General features: G+C 54.3%; 2 protein-coding genes across 3 annotated transcripts in view; both read right to left on the bottom strand.

The window, feature by feature from the left end:
* Window positions 1-19,158, bottom strand: part of CRTC3 (CREB regulated transcription coactivator 3) — a gene marked incomplete at its 5' end in the record, with an annotated part of 1,283,408 nt that overhangs the window by 519,844 nt on the left and 744,406 nt on the right. The window lies entirely within an intron of this gene.
* The window catches only part of LOC308535743 (AP-3 complex subunit sigma-2), a 39,362-nt gene continuing 36,083 nt past the window's right edge, over window positions 15,880-19,158 (bottom strand). For both annotated transcript variants that reach the window (XM_081114746.1, XM_081114747.1), the window contains exons 5-6: window positions 18,977-19,084; window positions 15,880-16,802 (exon numbers count right to left, since the gene is read on the bottom strand). In XM_081114746.1, the coding sequence (XP_080970872.1) occupies window positions 16,674-16,802; window positions 18,977-19,084 (237 nt within the window). In that variant the 3' untranslated portion in view covers window positions 15,880-16,673. The remainder of the gene's footprint in view (window positions 16,803-18,976; window positions 19,085-19,158) is intronic.

Below are 19,158 nucleotides of genomic sequence, written 5' to 3'. Positions count from 1 at the left end.
TGCCCTCCCATGCTGCCGGCATTATTGGGATAAACGCCCACATATGATTCAACCCTGTCCCTGCTTCACTGGCTCAAGTAGTGACAGGCAGTGCGGACCCATTGATTTTCCAGTTACATAATCACATCACTCTGACACTAGCTTTTCTCCTGCCTCCTGCTTCTACGTTTGAGGGTCCTGGTGATTACATGGCCTCCACTTGGATAATCCGAGATAATCCCTCAATTTTCAGGTCCACAGATAGCAATTTTTAATTAAAAAAATACTTTTTTATTGATTTCAGAGAGGAAGGAAGAGGGAGAGATAGAAACAGCAATGATGAGAGAGAATCATTGATCGGCTGCCTCCTGCACGCTCCCCACTGGGGATCGAGCCCACAACCTGGGCATGTGCCCTTGACCAGAATCGAACCCGGGACCCTTCAGTCCGCAGGCCGTTGCTCTATCCACTGAGCCAAACCAGCCAGGGCTCTTTTATTCTTTTGAATGTGAATACGCTGCTTATTCAAAATATAAATACACTTAAAAGTGAAAGACGGAAAGATCGGAGGATTAACACATTTTATGATATAAAAATGTAAAACCTTGCCCTAACCAGTCTGGCTCAGTGGCTAGAGCATCGGCCTGTGGACTCAAGGGTCCCAGGTTCGATTTCCGTCAAGGGCATGTACCTTGGTTGCGGGCACATCCCCAGTGGGAGGTGTGCAGGAGGCAGCTGATCGGTGTTTCTCTCTCATCGATGTTTCTAACTCTCTATCCTTCGCCCTTCCTCTCTGTAAAAAATCAATAAAATATATTTTTTAAATAAAAAAAAAAGTAAAACCTTTTATGTTTATGTAAGAAATCATTTGATGCCTGGGGTTTGCTTTGAAATAATCCAGATGAAATATCGAAGTCGGGGCTGGCTGCTCAATTCAGCATGATTTAAAAATAGGGTAGCCCTAGCCATTCTGCCTCAATGGATAGAGAGTCGGCCTGCAGACTGAAGGGTCCCAGGTTCGATTCCCAGTCAGGGCACATGCCCGGGTTGCGGGCTCGGTCCACAGTGTGGGGTGTGCAGGAGGCAGCCAATCAATGATTCAATGATTCTCTCTCATCATTGATGTTTCTCTCTCTCTCTCTCTCTCCCCCTCCCTCCCTCCCTCCCTCCCTTCATCTCTGAAATCAATAAAATATATTTTTAAAAAATAGGGGGGAAAATAAAAAATAAATAAAGAAAAAATAATAGGGGGAAATCAGTTGGTTAGAGCATTGTCCTGATATGCAAAGGTTGTGGGTTTAATCCCTGAGGGACAACCATTGAATGTTGTTTCTCTCTAAAAACCAATTAAAAATGAAATAGGGGAACATCAGAAAAAACCTTATGGCTCAGTAACTGGGAACTGGTTAAATGAATTATGGTCCTGCATGTGCAAAAATACTATATCACCACTTAGGACATAATAAACCATGTTTTTACAAGTCCCAGAAGAATCTGTTTTGTTTAATTAAGAACCGTGGAGCTGGAAAACCTCTCTAAGTATGACACAAAGCTCAGAAGCCACAAAAAGGAAGACCGAGAAATCTGACTACATAAAAGCAAAAATCTCTGCATTGCAAAACCCACCTCCAGCAACGTCAAAAGGAAAACTTCCTACTGGGCGCGGGCCTTATCTCATCTATCGCTGCTGGAGTTCAGAGCTGGGCAGAGTGACTTCATTATACCCTTCTTATTTTTCAGTATGTTTTCAAATTGCTGTAACAAAGAGTTAAAGATAATGTCGGTATATACAAGCTTCTCTATGGAAAAGACACTATCACACTGGTCTAGAATGGTTGCTACACATAAAACAAAGGATGAATACCAATTATGTTCAGAAAGGCCCTATAAGGCGATTTAAAAGTAAATCAAGCCCTAGCCGGTTTGGCTCAGTGGAAGCGGGGACCTGGAGGGTCCCAGGTTCGATTCTGGTCAAGGGCACATACTCGGGTTGTGGGCTCGATCCCCAATAGAGGGTGTGCAGGAAGCAGCCAATCAATGATTCTCTCTCATCATTGATGTTTCAATCTCTCTCTCCTGTTGTGCCCAGATTTCAAGGTTCCCAGGACCCCCAGGGAGCCCGTCAGTCCGATGCAAAAGCAAAGAGTCCTTCATTTCGAACTAGTTCGGCTCCCCGAACACACTCACCGATGCAAGGGTAGCCCAGTGGCCAAGAGAGGGAAAACTCTGTGTAGAGAGAGGTTTTATAGGGGGTTGGGGTAAGGGGAGGAGAAAGGACTGCGGGCCCTGCCGATTGGCCAGGCGCGAGTCGGTGTCTCATTACACAGGATGTGGTCATAGTGATGGCGGGCACTTCCCTTGACTATCATTGGCCAGTCCAGAGAAATCCTGGGCGTGGCCAGCAGCGGCTTGGCTTCCGGGAAGAAGCCTTGCTGAGCACATGGCCAAGGTAAGATGGAGGGCATAGCCCTTACCCTGGGGCAAGGTGGAGGGCGTAGTCCTCGCCCTTTCACTCCCTCTCCCTTCCTCTCTGAAATCAATAAAAATAATTAAAAAAATAAAAATAAATCAAGATGCCACAGTTGAAAACGGAGCAAAGGATTAGATTTTAAAAACTCATGGAAGCCCTAGCCGGTTCGGCTCAGTGGATAGAGTGTTGACCTACAGACCAAAGGATCTCGGGTTCGATTCCGGTCAAGGGCACATGCCCGGGTTGCAGGCTCCTCCCCTTCCTGGGCCCTGGTTGGGGCTCATGCAGGAAGCAACCAATCCATGTGTTTCTCTCACATTGATGCTTCTCTCTGTCTTTCCCTCTCTCTAAAAATCAATGGAAAAATATTCTTGGGTGAGGATTAAAAATAAATAAATAAATAAATAAATAAATGAAAGGTTACATTTCAAGTCACCTCAGAGGATGATAAATGATCCTATTTTTTTAAAAAAAACACACATGCCCTGACCAGTTTGGCTCAGTGGATAGAGCTTCGGCCTGCGGACTGAAGGGTCCCAGGTTCGACTCCGGTCAAGGGCATGTACCTGGGTTGTGGGCACATCCCCAGTGGGGGGTGTGCAGGAGGCAGCTGATCGATATTTCTCTCTTTTTTTTTTTTTAAAAAATATATTTTATTGATTTTTCTACAGAGAGAAAGGGAGAGAGATAGAGAGCCAGAAACATCGATGAGAGAGAAACACAGATCAGCCGCCTCCTGCACATCTCCCACCGGGGATGTGCCCGCAACCCAGGTACATGCCCCTGGCCGGAATCGAACCCGGGACCTCTCAGTCCGCAGGCCGACGCTCCATCCACTGAGCCAAACCGGTTTCGGCACGATATTTCTCTCTTATCAATGCTTCTAACTCTCTATCCCTCTCCCTTCCTCTCTGTAGAAAATCAATAAAATATATTTAAAAATAAATAAATAAATAAAATAAAAACACACACACACACAAGAAACAAACTCACAGAACAGGAAATTTTTAAAAAGGTCAATCAACACATGAGAATATGTTCAACCTTAATCATATTCAGGTGTGGACAAAAAAAAAAAAAAAAAAAATAAGGCCGCATGCTGACCTGACAGGCTCAGGGGAGGCCTGCGGGGCGGCCTTGCAAACTCAGAGACCTAAAGTCACCACAAAGGACCGTCTGAAATTAAAACTTGACCTAAAAGCAGTGATGGGGGGTAGTCACGTCCTAAGCCTGTATCTTCCCTGACAAAGGTCAATCTTTACCTTAACCGAGCCTATTGTCTTTTTTGCATCTATGATAACATATCAGAGAAATGTCAAGTTACAAGAAGTAACTTCCCTGCCTCTGGGGCTCAACCAAATGTCCTGGGCCCCAGAACAGATACCACAAATCCTTCAGTGTTATTGTTATCATGTTAATTGTCGATGTTAAGGATCCTGCGCCCAGCCCCAACCGGTTTGGCTCAGTGGCTAGAGCGTCGGCCTGCAGACTGAAGGGTCCCGTGTTTGATTCTGGTCAAGGGCATGTACCTTGGTTGTGGGCACATCCCCAGTGCGGGGCGTGCAGGAGGCAGCTGATCGATGTTTCTCTCATCAATGTTTCTAACTCTCTATCCCTCTCCCTTCCTGTCTGTAAAAACTCAATAAAATATTTTTAAAAAAAGGATCCTGCGCCCACCTAAGTAAAAGAAGTATGTGTCTATCATTTTACTTTTTATCCAATCCCAGAGTTTCTCCCCTACACAACCCCCCCCCCCTCCCGCCTTGCTTTCTCCCACCTCCCTAATCTATCACTAATGGATTTCATGTAACCCACTTACGTCTCCTCCTTTGATTGTAATGTATATAACAACGTGAAAAACCACCATACTTACTCCGGAGCGTTATCCTGGCAACTGTCGACAGTTTGGCTCAAATAAACTCCCCAAAATTCTTCTTTTTTTTTTTAAACCCTTGGAAACCAAGTTTTTTTTTTTTTTTTAAATATATTTTATTGATTTTTTACAGAGAGGAAAGGAGAGAGACAGAGAGTCAGAAACATCGATGAGAGATTAACATCGATCAGCTGCCTCCTGCACATCTCCCACTGCGGATGTGCCCGCAATCCCAGGCACATGCCCCTGACCGGAATCAAACCTGGGACCCTTCAGTCCGCAGGCCAACGCTCTATCCACTGAGCCAAACCGGTTAGGGCACTCCCAAACACTCTTAACAGGTTTGAATGTTTTTACATTGACACAGGAAACACAACCTCGATGTCAGTTTTGGCCCATGATACTGGCCAAGGTTTAGATGACTGATAACAGCTGGAGTTGGCCAGGGTGGGGGCAACCAGCATGACCAGTTCCTGGCGCACTAGAGAATTGCTCTGACCCCTTGAGAAAGCCAAACGCCAAAACCCATTAAAAATTTAAATACGCAGCCCAGCCGGTGTGGCTCCAGGAGGTTACGCTTCGATTCCCGATTCCCGATTCCGGTCAGGGCACATGCCTGGGTTTCACGCTCGATCCCCAGTGGGGGACGTGCAGGAGGCAGCCAATCCATGCTTTGGGGGAATTTACCCTAAGTCAGGGGTGGGCAACCCTTGGCACGCGTGCCAAACATGGCACGGCATTAACTTTTGCTGACACGCGAAACCCTCTCTTATAATCTTCCATTTACAATTTTTTCCTTAACATCGACTTTTTTATTTTTCAGATAAATTCAGTGTAGGTGCACCTTAGATAAATAATTTTACATGACAAGTTATCTTAAAGACCATAGACATGGATGGATGAGAGAGGGGAAGAGCAATTTCTATGCCTCTGCCTTAACTCTCCCTGCCTTCCTAGATCCGACCAGTGTTTTGGTTTCATCCACATACGCTTGCGAATCTTTGTTCTCAGGGATGAATTTTGTTAAGTCTCATAATAGGAGTAGCCTGACGGATGGAAGTAGTAGCGCGTGCATAGCTCTGAAGGTCACGAAATATAAACCTGATGTAAAGTCTCTGTCATCAGCGATGCAGCAGCAAAAGTCCCACTGATAATATCAAATGGAGTCATAAAGTTTTATGTCGGACTATCAGTGTACATGTATACATTAAAAAATAAATGTATTTTTCATCATCATATACTGTTTGTTTTTGTTGCTCGAATGAATTTTATTATTTCTTCAAGGTTCTTCACGTACGTACACCTTAAGAGATACCAAGTAGGCATAACATGTTCTCAAAAAATTAGGGTTGGCACGCAGAATTTTGAGTCAGAGATTTTGCTGGTTTTGGCGTGCACTCACAAAAAGGTTGCCCACCCCTGCCCTAAGCTCAAAGGAACCCAACCAGAACTTAAAGGCCCACAGGAAAACTTCACCAGCTAGAATGAGTTAATTCTGTACACATTGCTTTGAAATGGTGTCCACAGTCCGTTTTCTAAGTTTAAAAGCAAGTGCCGAAGTAATACTTGGACTATGGTCCCATCTTCACAAGCACTCAGGGTGCTTGTACACTTGTGTGGTGTCAAGAGGCTGGGATAAGGGCGGGAACATGTGCCGAGTGGTGAACCTAGCTGACCTCAGTGAGTCGACTTGTTGCGGGGGGGGGGGGGCGGGGGGGGGAGGGAGGAGGGTGTGGAGGGACCAGAATACACAAAGGCAGGGAGAGACTACTTTTTGTCCTTATGCACCTGGGTATTCCTTGAATTGTTAGAACATATACTAGTTTTGTAGTAGCCACCACCACCACCACCAAAACCATTACAATACTATTTTAAAAAGGAGACCAGAGTCCAGCCGGCGTGGCTCAGAAACTGAGGGTCAACTTATGAATCAGGAGGTCACAGTTCGATTCCCGGTCAGGACACATGCCCGGGCTGTGGGCTCCATCCCCAGTGGGGGTGTGTAGGAGGCAGCTTATCAATGATTCTCTCTTATCACTGATATTTCTTTCTCTCCCTTCCTCTCTGAAATCAATAAAAAATATATATTTTTAAAAAAGAAAGGAGACCAGAAAGCATCAGGGAAGGGGGAGGTGGTAGGGACTCAGCCCTGCCCGTCCCATGTGGGGCCCCGTAGCCAGCCTGTCCTCCACGCTTGAGGCTGCGGGACAGAGCCCTGCGGGGTAATGCTGGGTCCCAGGGTGGGGAGGGGCCAGCTCCAGGCAGCCCCCCTTTGCAAGCGGGAGTCCCTCGGCTGGGACAGGGGCACCCACGTCCAGGACCCCCTCCCTGTCCCCATGAGATCAGAGTGTGGACTCCCAGGCTCCCCCAGCCTTGAGGATCACGAGCACTCACTGCCCCTTCCCTACACGCTTCCCTCTCCCTGAGAACTGAGCGCCTACTGCCAATGGGCCATTCAACGCAGGCCAGGAGTGCGAAGGGCTATGGCTACCCACTCACTCATCCGGTCGGTCAGTCAGTCAACAAGCATTTCAGGAGCACACCTTACCTGCAGGCCCCAGCTCTGCTGGGCATGACGTGGTACCTGTCTTCACGGTCTCCCTGGGCAACAGCGCAGGAGTGCGCCTGGCTCAGGACTTGGCGCATTTTGGGCGGACAGTGCACCAAGACCCACAAGACTGTTCTGACAGCGGGGAGGAGCGCCACTCTGGGCCTGGGAAGGGCAGGGGAGGGTCAGCGCACACTGGGGACTCTTGGGGTTGAGTCTCGAGGACTGAGTGGCATTAGCCTGAAGGGCAGGTGGAGAAAGGAGTCCCGGGCAGAGGGACCAGCACACACAAAGGCAGGGGGTCAGGTGCATGGAGGGGTGTGACCGGGGTGGGCGGGGCCTGGACACTGGAGCCTCGGATGTGCTGCCAAGGAGTTTAGGCTCCATGGATGCTGACAAAAGGGCACGGATGGACTTGCTTTCGCAGGGAGCCTCCGGCAATCTGGGGAGCAGCTGGGGGAGGGTCCGAGGCCCGGAGGGCAGGAGGAGGGGCAGGGCGCTGCAGGGGTGGAGGGGCTCCCAGGAGGGGGTGGGGGGTTAGTGGACATTCGGGAGGCGAGGAGGGGCGGCGGGAGGGGCGCCCTAGCGGCTGCCTGGGCTGGAGAGGATGGTGCTAGAGCCAGCGCTTCCTGGAGCTGAGGTTTTTTATTTTTATTTCTTATTGCTGCTGTTTTCAAGACTTCAGTTTGGGTTCTAGTATGAAATTGATTAAAAACACATTTTTTGAGGGGAAAAAAAAAAGACAAAGAGCAGCTTTTAGAACAAGCTGTCTTGGCAGGGCAGGAAGTGGGACAGGGCCTGCTGATGTAAGTTGGCCCAGCGGGGCCAGGGCGGCGGAGGGACAGAGGACCCGGAGGCGGGGGAGGGCGGGCAGGCCAGGGGGTGCGGCAGGAGCCGTGTGCCTCGGGGTGGGCTCCCCCCAGTGACCCCTCGGGTCCCCCACCCCTGTGAACTGACCACTCGCCCCGGGAGCCTCCTGCAGGCAGGCAGGCAGGGTGCCCAGGAGGTCAGTTTTGCAGCCAGACAGGTGGCTTCCTGTCAGGGTCTGACCCTTAGGAGGTGGGCCACCCAGAGTCTAAACCGTCCTTATCTGGAAAGTGGGGGCAGGTCCTCACAGGGCTGCCGTGAGACTATGGGAGAGGAGGTGTGGGCAGTTTACCAACCTCACCTGCATGGATGCTGTGTGGCAATGTCTCTGACCTGGGGGCTCGCTCCTGTCCCCTCCGGCCGCTCCCTGGGGCACCAGTCCCCTTCCCTAGGAATCATCGCTGGCCTCCTCGGCCACCCTTCCCGCGTCCTTTCCCAGGGCCTTGCCTGTCCTGGGTCCCCCTCCTGGGCCCCCTCTCTCCCCCTCCGGGGCCCCTCTCTCCCACCCAAGAGCTCCAGGCCTCTGCACGCCTCCCTCCCTCCCTCCCTCCCTCCCTCCCTCCCTCCCTCCCTCCCTCCCTCCCTCCCTCCCTCCATCTTTTCCGTCTATCACCCTCTGCATCTCCCTTCTGCCCACCCTGAGGCCCCCAACTCCGTAGCAAAGTACTGCAAACCGGGGGGCTTAAAGCAGCAGGAAGTTAACCTCTTGCCATTTGGGGCCGGAAGTCTGAGACAAGGTGCCAGCAGGGCCCTGCAGGCTCCAGGGGAGGTCCTGCGGGGGCTCTTCCAGCCCCTGGTGGCTCTGGGGTCCTCGGCTTATGGTTGCATCACTCCAGGCTCTGCCTCTGTGGTCCCAGGGCCACCTCCTCCGTGTCACTCAGGAGGACACCTGTCACTGGACTTAGGGCTCATCTGAATAACCCGAGGTGATCTCATCCCTGGACCCTTAACTTAATCCCATCCCACACTCCTTTTTAAAACAAGCTCACGTTCACAGGTTCCAGGTATTAGGACCTGGACATATGGACCCACTACACCCAGTGGGGTGCCCCCCAGCCTCTCCCCCAGCACCTCCACCCACTCCCCGCTGGCTCAGCTAAGGCACACACCCTCCAGCAGCAGAGAACATCGCACGTCGGAGACCTGCTTCAACCTGCCTGGGCTGCCTCCTCTCGCCCTGGCAGCCTGAGACCTTTTGTAGAATTCCCTTTTGAAACCCCAGACACTGGGCAGCCTGGCCCCTTCTCAGCCCAGAGGCCTCCTGGGCCTCCCTTCTTCCCCGCCTCCCAGCCCCATGACAGGCAGATGCCCCGGCTGCAGGCTCCTGGAATGTCTCCCCTTTGGAGCCCTCAGGAGGCTGGGGGCATGACCTGTCCAGTGCTCCTGCCGCCTCCCAGCGGCTCCAAGCTGTTTGGGGAAGAGGCCCGCCCGCCCGCCCTGGGAGTCGGATGGTTCTCTCCCTGATACTCAGATTTGCACCAATCTTGGCCCCCAGGACTGGCTGTCCACAGAAGTGGGGCCGCTGCCGCCCTCTCCTGGCCTCTGGGGGGCCTGGGGTCTACGCGTGGACAGAGGTTTCAGGAAAGGGTTCCTGTCAGGGTCTGACTCTCAGAAGCTGGGCCACTTGGGGTCTGGGCCAGCCCCGTGGGCTTTGGGGAGGAGGGTGTGGACAGTGGCCATTAGTGGTCAAGATTTGTAACTGGCTGGGGAAATTATTAGCGAATCACTTGCCTCCGGGCAAGTAGCTTCTCTGAATCACACTTGGCCTCACGGGGTTTGGTAAAGACGAAGTGACGGAGCGGCTACTCCTCGATGGATGAACTGTGAGACGTGCAGATGGGAGGTCTTTCCCCTCCTCCCAGAGACCTCAGGGCCCTGGGACTCGGATCTGAGGGCTGAGGACATGGTCCCTTTCTGCCTGGGAGGGCTGTGGAGGGACCGTGAAAGGAGAGACCAACCAGTGACAGGACGGTGGTTACGACGACTTAACATTCATTCGGCTCACACCACGGCCAGGCTAATTCCCAACTGCTGCCACTTGGGCAAAGCTGGGGACCGCAGGCTCGGAGCGAAGGGACCACCTGTGAGGACACGTGATCGCAGGCATCACGTGGAGGCCAGGGCAGCGCAGAGCTGGGCTGGGCTGGGCTGGGGCTGGGAGCAGGGCCACCTGGCAGGGTGTGACCTGGAGCGCAGTGGCGCAGGGAGGGGCCTTCCAGGAAGGCCGGCTTTCCTGCTGTCAACCGGGGCCAGGTGCAGCTCGATGCCAGGCAGCGTCACGGCGACGCCAGCCTGTTTGGTAGTTTGGACCCAGGGATTTCCCTCCAATCCGGTAACATCAGAGTGAACTTTAAACAGCCAATGGGTTGGCTGGCACTAGCCAGGGCCCAGCTGATGGAGAGGCAGGCGGTGGCTGGGACCTGCATGAGGGGGGATTTCAGCAGAAAACGCCCCAAATGAGAGGGAGCCACCTCCTCCCTGCCATACCTCCCAGCCACACAAAGTTCCAAAACGCTGGCTTAGCAGCTGACAGTTCAAATCCCGGCCTGTCTCCGTTGCACAGGCACGTCCCTAGCAAGCAAGGACCACCTCCCAGGTTCACGTGCTGCCTTCTTCACGTCAGACACAGCAAGAGCAAGTGGCCACGGCCCGCTGGGAGCCTCTGAGGTCTGGAGAGGGGTCAAGGGAAGGGCACCGGTGCCCAGTGCTCAGAACCGAGGCCAGGGGAGCCGCGCTCCCAGGCTGCCCAGGCTGCCCAGGGGCTTCGGCAGCGGCAGTGCCCTGGGCTCATGGCACCTTTCGGCCTCCAGTTCCGCTGCCAGCTTATGAGGGTCCAGAGATGGGGCGCGAGAAGGCCCCTTGCCCCTCCCACCACAGGGCTTGACTTGGAGGAGATGCGCTAATTCAGCAAGGCACACATTCAACCTGCGGGGTCTTATCTGGCCTCCTGCCCCTGCGGGGGCGGGGGGTGGGGGGGAGAAGAGTGGGGGGTGCGAAGAACTGAACTGCAGCAGCCGCAGACCTGGCAGTCCCCGGGGTCTCTCTGCTGTCTCAGGAGAGACGGGGTTCTGGGGGCAGAACCAACAGGGACCACCAGGCATGCCCCACCTCCCCATCTGGTACCTCCACTCTGATTGGTCAGTGCCTGAGCCGTGCTGGTTGGTTAATGTTTGGAGGATCCCCTCAGGGAGGGCCTGCGCCAGGCTGTCACCTGTGCCAAGGAAAACGTACACAGGTTAGGGCCTGGTTCTGTGTGTAGACAAGCTCCATCTGCCCTCCGGAAGGCGGGGGGGTGGGGGTGGCCCTAAGGGGCAGGGCGCCCCATCTCAGGTGCTCCCAGGCCAGGCTGATGTCCGAGTTGAGGGAAAATGTGGGGTTTGCTCTTGAGAAGGCCAAAGACCCCATTTTTTAGGGCAGTGTGTAGGCAGCGCCTACAGGACCCCCACCCTCAGCCAGGTCTGCGTGGCCGCAGGGCCTCTGCCTCCCCGCTGGCTCCGGGGGCAGGTCCAGGCTGCCTCCCACACCGCGGGTCCCACCATCATGAGGTGCTCTTCTGTCTTCACACTCCTCTTCGTAAGGGAAGCTTCCAGAGACCCTACGGCTTCCCCCACAGCTTTACCCAGAGGCGGCCTCTACAACGGGCCTGGGACCCCAGTGGCGGGCCAGGCCAACAGCCATTGCCCCCCTCCGCCTCCGCCAGGACCTGAGGCCCACGTACCAAACTCCCCAGCGCACTGCATCGCCACTGACTCCCCTCCCCTCTGCAAAACCCCAGGGATGGTGCAGCCCGTGTCAGTGGAGCCCTCGGTGGGCCACCTCCAGCCTGTGTAACCCCACAAGTGCCCCCCGAGGCAGGAGTTCCAAGGCCCTGTGCCCAGAGCTGGACTGTGACCCACACTCTTACATGGCCACCCCGCGGCCAGAACCAACGCTTCCGAGTCCCTCCTTTCGCTGCCTCCCTTGGGGGGCCTGTGGGGGCAGCTGCACGCCCAGGAGAGGCCCCTCCCATCGAAAGTCCTCCCAGGACCTGAAGTCTTCACGGACTAGACCAGCGGTTCTCAACCTGTGGGTCGCGACCCCTTTGGCGGTCGTACGACCCTTTCACAGGGGTCGCCTAAGACCATCCTGCAGATCAGATATTTACATGACGATCCATAACAGTAATGAAGTAGCCACGAAATAATTTTATGGTTGGGTCACAACATGAGGAACTGTATTTAAAGAGGCAGGCTGAGAACCTCTGGTCTAGACCAGGGGTGGGCAAACTTTTTGACTCGAGGGCCACAATGGGTTCTTAAACTGGACCGGAGGGCCGGAACAAAAGCATGGATGGAGTGTTTGTGTGAACCAATATAAATTCAAAGTAAACATCATTGCATAAAAGGGTACGGTCTTTTTTTTTTTAGTTTTATTCATTTCAAACGGGCCGGATCCGGCCCGCGGGCCGTAGTTTGCCCACGGCTGGTCTAGACTTTCCTCTCACTTCCCCTCCCCACGGGCTGGGCCAACCCTTGCCGCTCATCCGGTGGCCGTTCATCCCGTGGCCGCATCGCTCGCCCCCATGGCTCCGACCATCCCTCTGGGATGGCCACTGGCTTCCTCTCCTGCCCACGCCCAGGTTCCCGGCCGGCTGGCGGACATCTGCCCACAGTGCTGAGCAAACACCCAGTACGTCCGAGTCCTTGGAAGAGGGAGGCAGAGCAAGGCCAGAAAGGGGGGTGCCGTTTCACATGGAAGGCTCCTGCAATAAGAACGCAGGAACTCCTTAATCCTTTAAATGGGAAACACCTGCTTCTCCCAGGAATGGGGGAGTGGGGAGGGTGCTCAGTGGTTCGGAGGCTCGGGGCGAATCTGGCTGAACAGCTTTTGTTATCTTACTTTTTGAACGACACGAGGGTTTTTCCTCTTTGAACCACTCAGTCACTGAAATAGGGAAGAATGCCGTCTTTTGGAAAAGGTTAATCACTTTCATGGAACTGCTCCCTTGAAGGGGGCCTGTTTGCATGTCTGCCACCTGCGGCCTGAACGCTGCAGGCGTAGGACCTCCAGGCTCTGAGGCCAAGGTCTGAGCCACAAGGGCAGCCCCCCCGGCCCGTGAGCACCGACACACGCTGGTGCACACTCGGCTGCAACGACCACTGTAGTGAGAGGATTGGAGGCTGAAGGCCAGGATGTTCGCTGGGAGCCGAGCCCCTCCCACCCCCACCCCCCCATTACTTAAGTGGCTCACGGCCACCTTCAGGGACCGTCCCTGCTGCATCCTCTTTGGAAAGCCATGGACAGAGACCACACTCAGGAAACTGCCGAAGGCTGGTCCCTAACACAGGACTCGGCCAGCAGCCTGGTGTTACTTATAGTCGTGGGGCCAGAGAGGGCCTCACCAGGGTGGCTGTGTAGAGGGGTTGGGGGAGGGAGGGGGGAGGGCTGGCTCCTCCGTGGCAGAGGCCTGAATTACAGGAACTTGAGGAGACAGGATACTCTGACCTCATCCTCAATGTGACCAGCACAGGGCCATGACCAGCCCAAGGGGCGTGGGGGTAATTAGCGCATTGTATGGGCTGAAGGCGTGTGTCCCCCTGGATCCACATGCTCAAGTCTAATCCTCAAGGTGAAGGCACTTGGAGGTGGGACTTAGGGAAGTGACGAGGTTTGGGTGAGGTCGTGGGGTAGAGCCCCCATGATGGGACTGGTGCCTTTACCGGGGGACAGAGCTTCCTACCTCCGCCATCAGCTATGAAACAAGCAGCAGGTTCCCCAGGACACTGAATCTGTCGGCACCTTGACCTTGCTCAGCCTGCAGCACTGAGAAATGTCTGTTGTTTAAGCCTCCCAGCCGGTGGTACTTTTGAGATGGCCATTTGAACTGAGACAGGCTGCTGGGAGCACTTGATGGGAGCGGCTGGGGGCGGGAAATGTATTATCCGTTAAATATGCCACAGAACACGGTCCCATCTCCAGGCTCCACAATCGGAGCAGAGACCAGGGTAGGAAGCAGAGCCTCATCCACCTTCACTGCCTGCACCTGGGCTGGCACCCAGGCACTTAGAAGCTGCAGACCGATGGGTTTTTAGACTTTGATCGGTGGCAGGAGCACTGAGAACCTAGAACCCAGAGTTCAGCACTTTAGGAAATGCTGCGTACACCGTCCGGGGCCGAGGACTCCCACCTTCAGACCCGGCCCAGTTCCATAACGGACATCTCTCAGGAACAGTACCTACTCCTCGCCAACATCAGGCCCATGAGGGTTTCTCTTCACTCATAAAACGTTTATGACTTTGCGACAGTGGGCAAGAAAGCTCGACGGACTTGCAGGCAACCTCCAGTAGTCAATGAGCAATGACCGTGGCTTGCCCAACGGGATCAAGTTTTCCAATCACAAAGCTGGGCTGAAGTGTGCGCCATCTTAGGGGCGGTGTGTGGGGTGCTGCTGGGGTGCCCACTGGTGAAATCTACAGGACCAGCCAAGGGTTTGTGGGAACCACTGGTTTCCAGCAGCAAAACCTCTGAAGACTATCCCAGGGTCGCCAGGACACTGCTTCCTGCTGTTAACGCGTTAAACCCAAACAAATCCAGAAAAGGGACCTGGCCATAGCCAGTTTGGCTCAGTGGGTAGAGTGTTGGCCTGGGGACCAAAAGATCTCGGGTTCGATTCCGGTCAAGGGCACGTACCTTGGCTATGGGCTCCTCCCCAGCCCAGGCTTTGGTTGGGCTTGTGCAGGAGGCAACTAATCGATGTGTTTCTCTCACATCAATATTTCTCTCTGTCTTTCCATCTCTCTTCCACTCTCTCTAAAAATCAATGGAAAAATATCCTTGGTTGAGGATAAAAAAATAAAATTAAAAAAGGGCCTGGCTCTCGCTCTGTGGCACTCCACACACCGAACCCCCGGCTTCTGTTTCCTCATCACCTCAACGCGGCACAGCGGGCCCTCCAGCTGCCACTCCACGACGCTGCCCATGGCCGCTTCAGAAAACCAGGCCTGTTTTTAATGCTTGTGAGAAGCTCCTTAACCTCTGTGAGACTGTTCCCTTATCTATAAGAAAAAAGACAAACTTGGGAGAAGCCATCGTGAGCAGCGGAAAAGAAAGACTTCGGCAGGCTCGATTCGTAGCCCTGTGTGACCTAGAGCTGGTTACCTGGCCTCTCTGAGTCCCACTTTCTTCACCCGGAAAGCGGAGATGTCTGCCGTAAGGACCGTGGAAGGGTCCTGCTCAGCCACGTCCCAGCAGGTGCAAGATAAACACCGGTGTCCTCCCTTTGTTCCTATTTCACACTCAGCGAACGAACAGATGAACGAACGGGAGAGAAAGGGATGTGAATGTGCTAAAATGTCTGTAAAAATATTAAACCCTTCAAAACCAGATCTCGCCGCCTACATTCCCCTGTTCTGACATAAGAGGGCTTCTGACTAACACAGCCCACCTCTGAGGTTACCAGAGAGGATCTGAAAGACAGAGGACCATGGGCCACAGGAACCACCATCCAAAGAGGGAAGAGGCCCTGGCCGGGTAGCTCAGTTGGTTACACCATCATCCTAACACGCTAGGGTTGCGGTTTTGATCCCCAGTCAGGGCACATACAAGGATCAACCAATGAATGCATACATGGGTGGCAGGACAGCAAATCAATGTTCCCCTCTCTCGCTTTCTCTCAAAAATCAATTTTAAAAAATTAGAAAAAACTAAAGAGGGAAGAGATGTGGTCTGGACACATGGCCCTGCTGGGCACCATCTCTCAGGGCGCTGTAACAGCATCAGGAGGCCTGAGGAACCCGTCTGGGTCCCCCGGCCAGTGGGCGCCATGATGGTGCGGTGAGCTCTGTAATCTCAAGCAGCTCTACGCCGTCCCTGAGACCTGACTCCGAGGAGCCCTTTAAGCTCTAAATGAACCGAGGGAAGGGCTCTGAGCACAGGTCCGTGTACAGGTTCCCAAAGCCAGCTCTGCGAGAACGTCGCCTGCGGGAACAAGGTGTGCCCATACAGAGCTCAGGGAGGACCCTCGCACACGGGGCGGAAGACGCTGCCGCCACCAGTCTCAGCCAGCCGCTTCCCGTGCCCCCACCCTGGCCCCGGCCCAGGCTCTCATGCTCCAGCTGGTTCGGATGGCTGTGGGTTCCCCGTCCGGAGAAAGAAGACTCATCATTCATAACACAGCGACAGACCCGTCTGCTCCTCGTGAGGACATTGTATTTTAAACCCAGAAAGAGTCGTAACTCTGAGATGCTCCATATGCTGCCTTTAGCTTCTACAGACACAAAACCTCTCCACTTTGACGGGGGACGCCTCTGGCTGGGCTGGAGAGGTGCCGTGTGGGGGTGCTCCCCCAGTTAGCAGGAATGTGGTGGGCACGCACCAGGCCATGGTCTGGTCTGTGCGGGCAGAGCCGTGACGATGGCAGGGGCGATGTACTCTGCAGGAGGGTAACCAGAAAGCGTGGCCAGGAAAGGACTCTGGGCTGACAACCTAGCACAGCCAGCAGGCCCTCGCCTGCCACTCACCACATCCCAGAGCTGAAGGGCAGCCCTTTGCCAGCCGTGGCACCGCACCGGCAAAAGCACATGCGACTGGACCAGACGCCTCGTGCTGCTAAGGAAGAAGACCCCAGTCGGACAAGGTCCTAGTGGGGGTCCTGGGAAGCGGGTGGGCCTCTCAATACAACCCCAAACCCTGGGAACGGCTGCATGTGGGAGGGAGAGGGGGCGAGTGACTTGGACACACTGATCCCCTCACAGGGCCCCCTCACATCTGCAGTGGCCACGTGCGTCAGAGACCGGCACGTGAGAAAGGGGCGCTCCACAGGGACACCGGGCTCCCCTCCCGCTCCCCGGCAGCGCGTCAGGTCCGAGGCTTGTCTCCCGGGCGCAGGTGGGTTCTGTCGTGGGACTGGCTTGGCTCTGCTGGTCTCAAGGCCTCCAGTTCAGCCGAGCCTTCACCCCTCAGACGAACTGGGACAGGTTGGGGACTTTGATGTTGAGGTCACCGATGTTGATGTTCCGAGGGATCTCGGGCAGGTTCATGTTTTTCACAGCAGACACGGCCCGGGCGGGGGCTGCCGAGAGGCCGCCCTGGGGAGAAACAAGAGGTGGGAATGAGACAAACCCTCAGTGCCGTGGACTTAATGCGCAGAAAACCCAGTGACGGAGGTCTCAACAATGTCCAGCCCGGCCCGGCCGGCGTGGCTCAGTGGTTGAGTGGTGACCCATGAACCAGGAGGTCACAGTTTGATTCCCGGTCAGGGCACATGCCCGGGTTGCGGGCTCGATCCCCAGTAGGGGGCATGCAGGAGGCAGCCGATCAATGATTCTCTCTCATCATTAATGGTTCTCTCTCTCTCCCTCTCCCTTCCTCTCTGAAATCAATATATCCTACCTAATAAAGAGGGAATATGCTAATTGACCCTCACACCGTTGCAAAGATGATGGCACCCACAGCCAATGAGGAGGGAATATGCTACTTGACTGCCCTGCCCTCAAAGATGGTGGTGCCCACAGCCACAAGATGGCTGGCAGGGGAGGGCAGCTGGGGGCAACCGGGCCAGCAGGGGAGCAGTTAGGCATCAATCAGGCTGGCAGCGAAGTGGTTAGGGGGTGATCAGGCTGGCAGGCAGAAGTGGTTAGGGGCAACCAGGTAGGTAGGCAGGCAAGCGGCTGGGAGTCAGCAGTCCCGGATTGTGAGAGGGATGTCCGACTGCCTGTGGGATTGGGCCTAAACTGGCAGTCAGACATCCCCCGAGGGGTCCCAGATTGGAGAGGGTGCAGGTTGGGCTGAGGGACATCCCCCCCAATCACTGCACGAATTTCATGCACTGGGCCTCTAGTGTGTGTGTGTGTGTGTGTATACATTTTTAAATGTCCAGCCTGAGCACACACAAGGCAAGCTTCGCCTCCCCCCATCCTTGAAGCCAGCCAACAAAACAATCTTCACCTGACCTGGCGCTATGGTAATAGGGGTCCAGACCCTGAGCTCCTGAAGGCTGTCACTTAGGTAGCTTTACAGCCCCAACACCTCAGATGCCTGGCCCACGGTCAGTGCTCGATAAATGCTTGCGGAAATAATCTGAGATGGTTTAACTAAGTCACACTCAGTAGCGGGCACTTTTCAGGTTACAAAACAAAGCAAAACCCTTTCCTCAGGAGACTGAGGACTCTTATAAACAAGTGCAGTCACGGGGACATTTTTAAAAGGAAAACGAATGTCACCGCTTAGGGCACCTGCTTGCCAACTAAGAATGTGAGATGGAAAAGAACAGGCTTTCGCAACGTCATGGGCAGCCAGATAGGAGGAAGGACCAGCGGGAGGTCGGTGGACCCACACCCGCAGGGACTGGTCACAGACCCAAGCAGTCAAGGCACCTACGGTCACCTTCACCCTCCAGGCTCTCGCCTGCTGCGCAGAGAGGAGGGGAGGAGGCTGACAAAGACTCAAAACCATTTCCTCCTCATCGTCTGCCTTCTAGATCCTGAGTCCCATTTCACCCTCGGTTCCACCCTCGCCCCGAAAGTCTCCGTTTCTTCTGGTTCCCAGCCCGCTCGCCTCTGAGTCACTTACTATTCCTGGAACCGTCCCAGCCTGCATTTCTAGAACTACGGTTGCCACAATAGCTGTGGTCTGGAAAAGCTTCCTCAGCAGGACTGCCAGTCCTCACAGAAACAAGAATTCCTGGTTTCGCAAGATCAAATCTGTTACCCAAAGCAAGGAAGCTGCCTCCAACACGGGGGAAATTAAAGCGGTCATTTGCCCCGCGATTTCGCAGTGTGTGAAGGTGGGCCCCTGCCAGGCGGATGAAGGTGATGGAGGCCCAATGGGGATAGGACAGACTGCCTGGGAGCATCTGCACCACGTCGGGGTGGACTGGGGCATGTTACTTTCAAACCCAGCTCAATCACTCCTGTAGCTCGTTGTAAGGCTGTAACTGTAAATACGGACATTGGCGACTCTGAGGTCCGAAAGACACCGCGAGAAATGGCTGCTGGGAGATCAGACTCATCTGGCACACAAACTAGGAAACCACACTGCAATTGGAGAAGGGGTGCTGGGCCTTGAACGTGTGGCTTTGAGAGGAAGAATTACAAACCACAAACATAGGCCACAGCCCCCTGCAGCTGCTTGCCTTCCGGTGCTATTTGGCTTTTCCATGCACATTTTTTGCCTCCTTCTTACCTGGCCTTCAAATCCATGAGCTTTCATGGACTCAAGGAAGAAAGGAGACACAAACGGGCCAGGACAGCTGTGCGCTCACCTCCGATTTCTCCAGCCTGTTCTGAGCTTCGATCTGAGCCACGATTTCATTCATGTTTGTTTCCAACACCATCCCTCCCATCACCACCTCCTGTAGGATGTAGTGCACCTAGAGGGGGAGCAGAAATGAGAAGGGTCAGAGCACCCTGGGCAGTTAGCGTGGGAGCCTCGCGGGCGCTCCTG

This window comes from Myotis nattereri (genome assembly GCF_964212035.1).
Source record: "Myotis nattereri genome assembly, chromosome: 21".
Taxonomy (NCBI): domain Eukaryota; kingdom Metazoa; phylum Chordata; class Mammalia; order Chiroptera; family Vespertilionidae; genus Myotis; species Myotis nattereri.
This window is presented reverse-complemented; position numbering and strand designations above follow the sequence as displayed.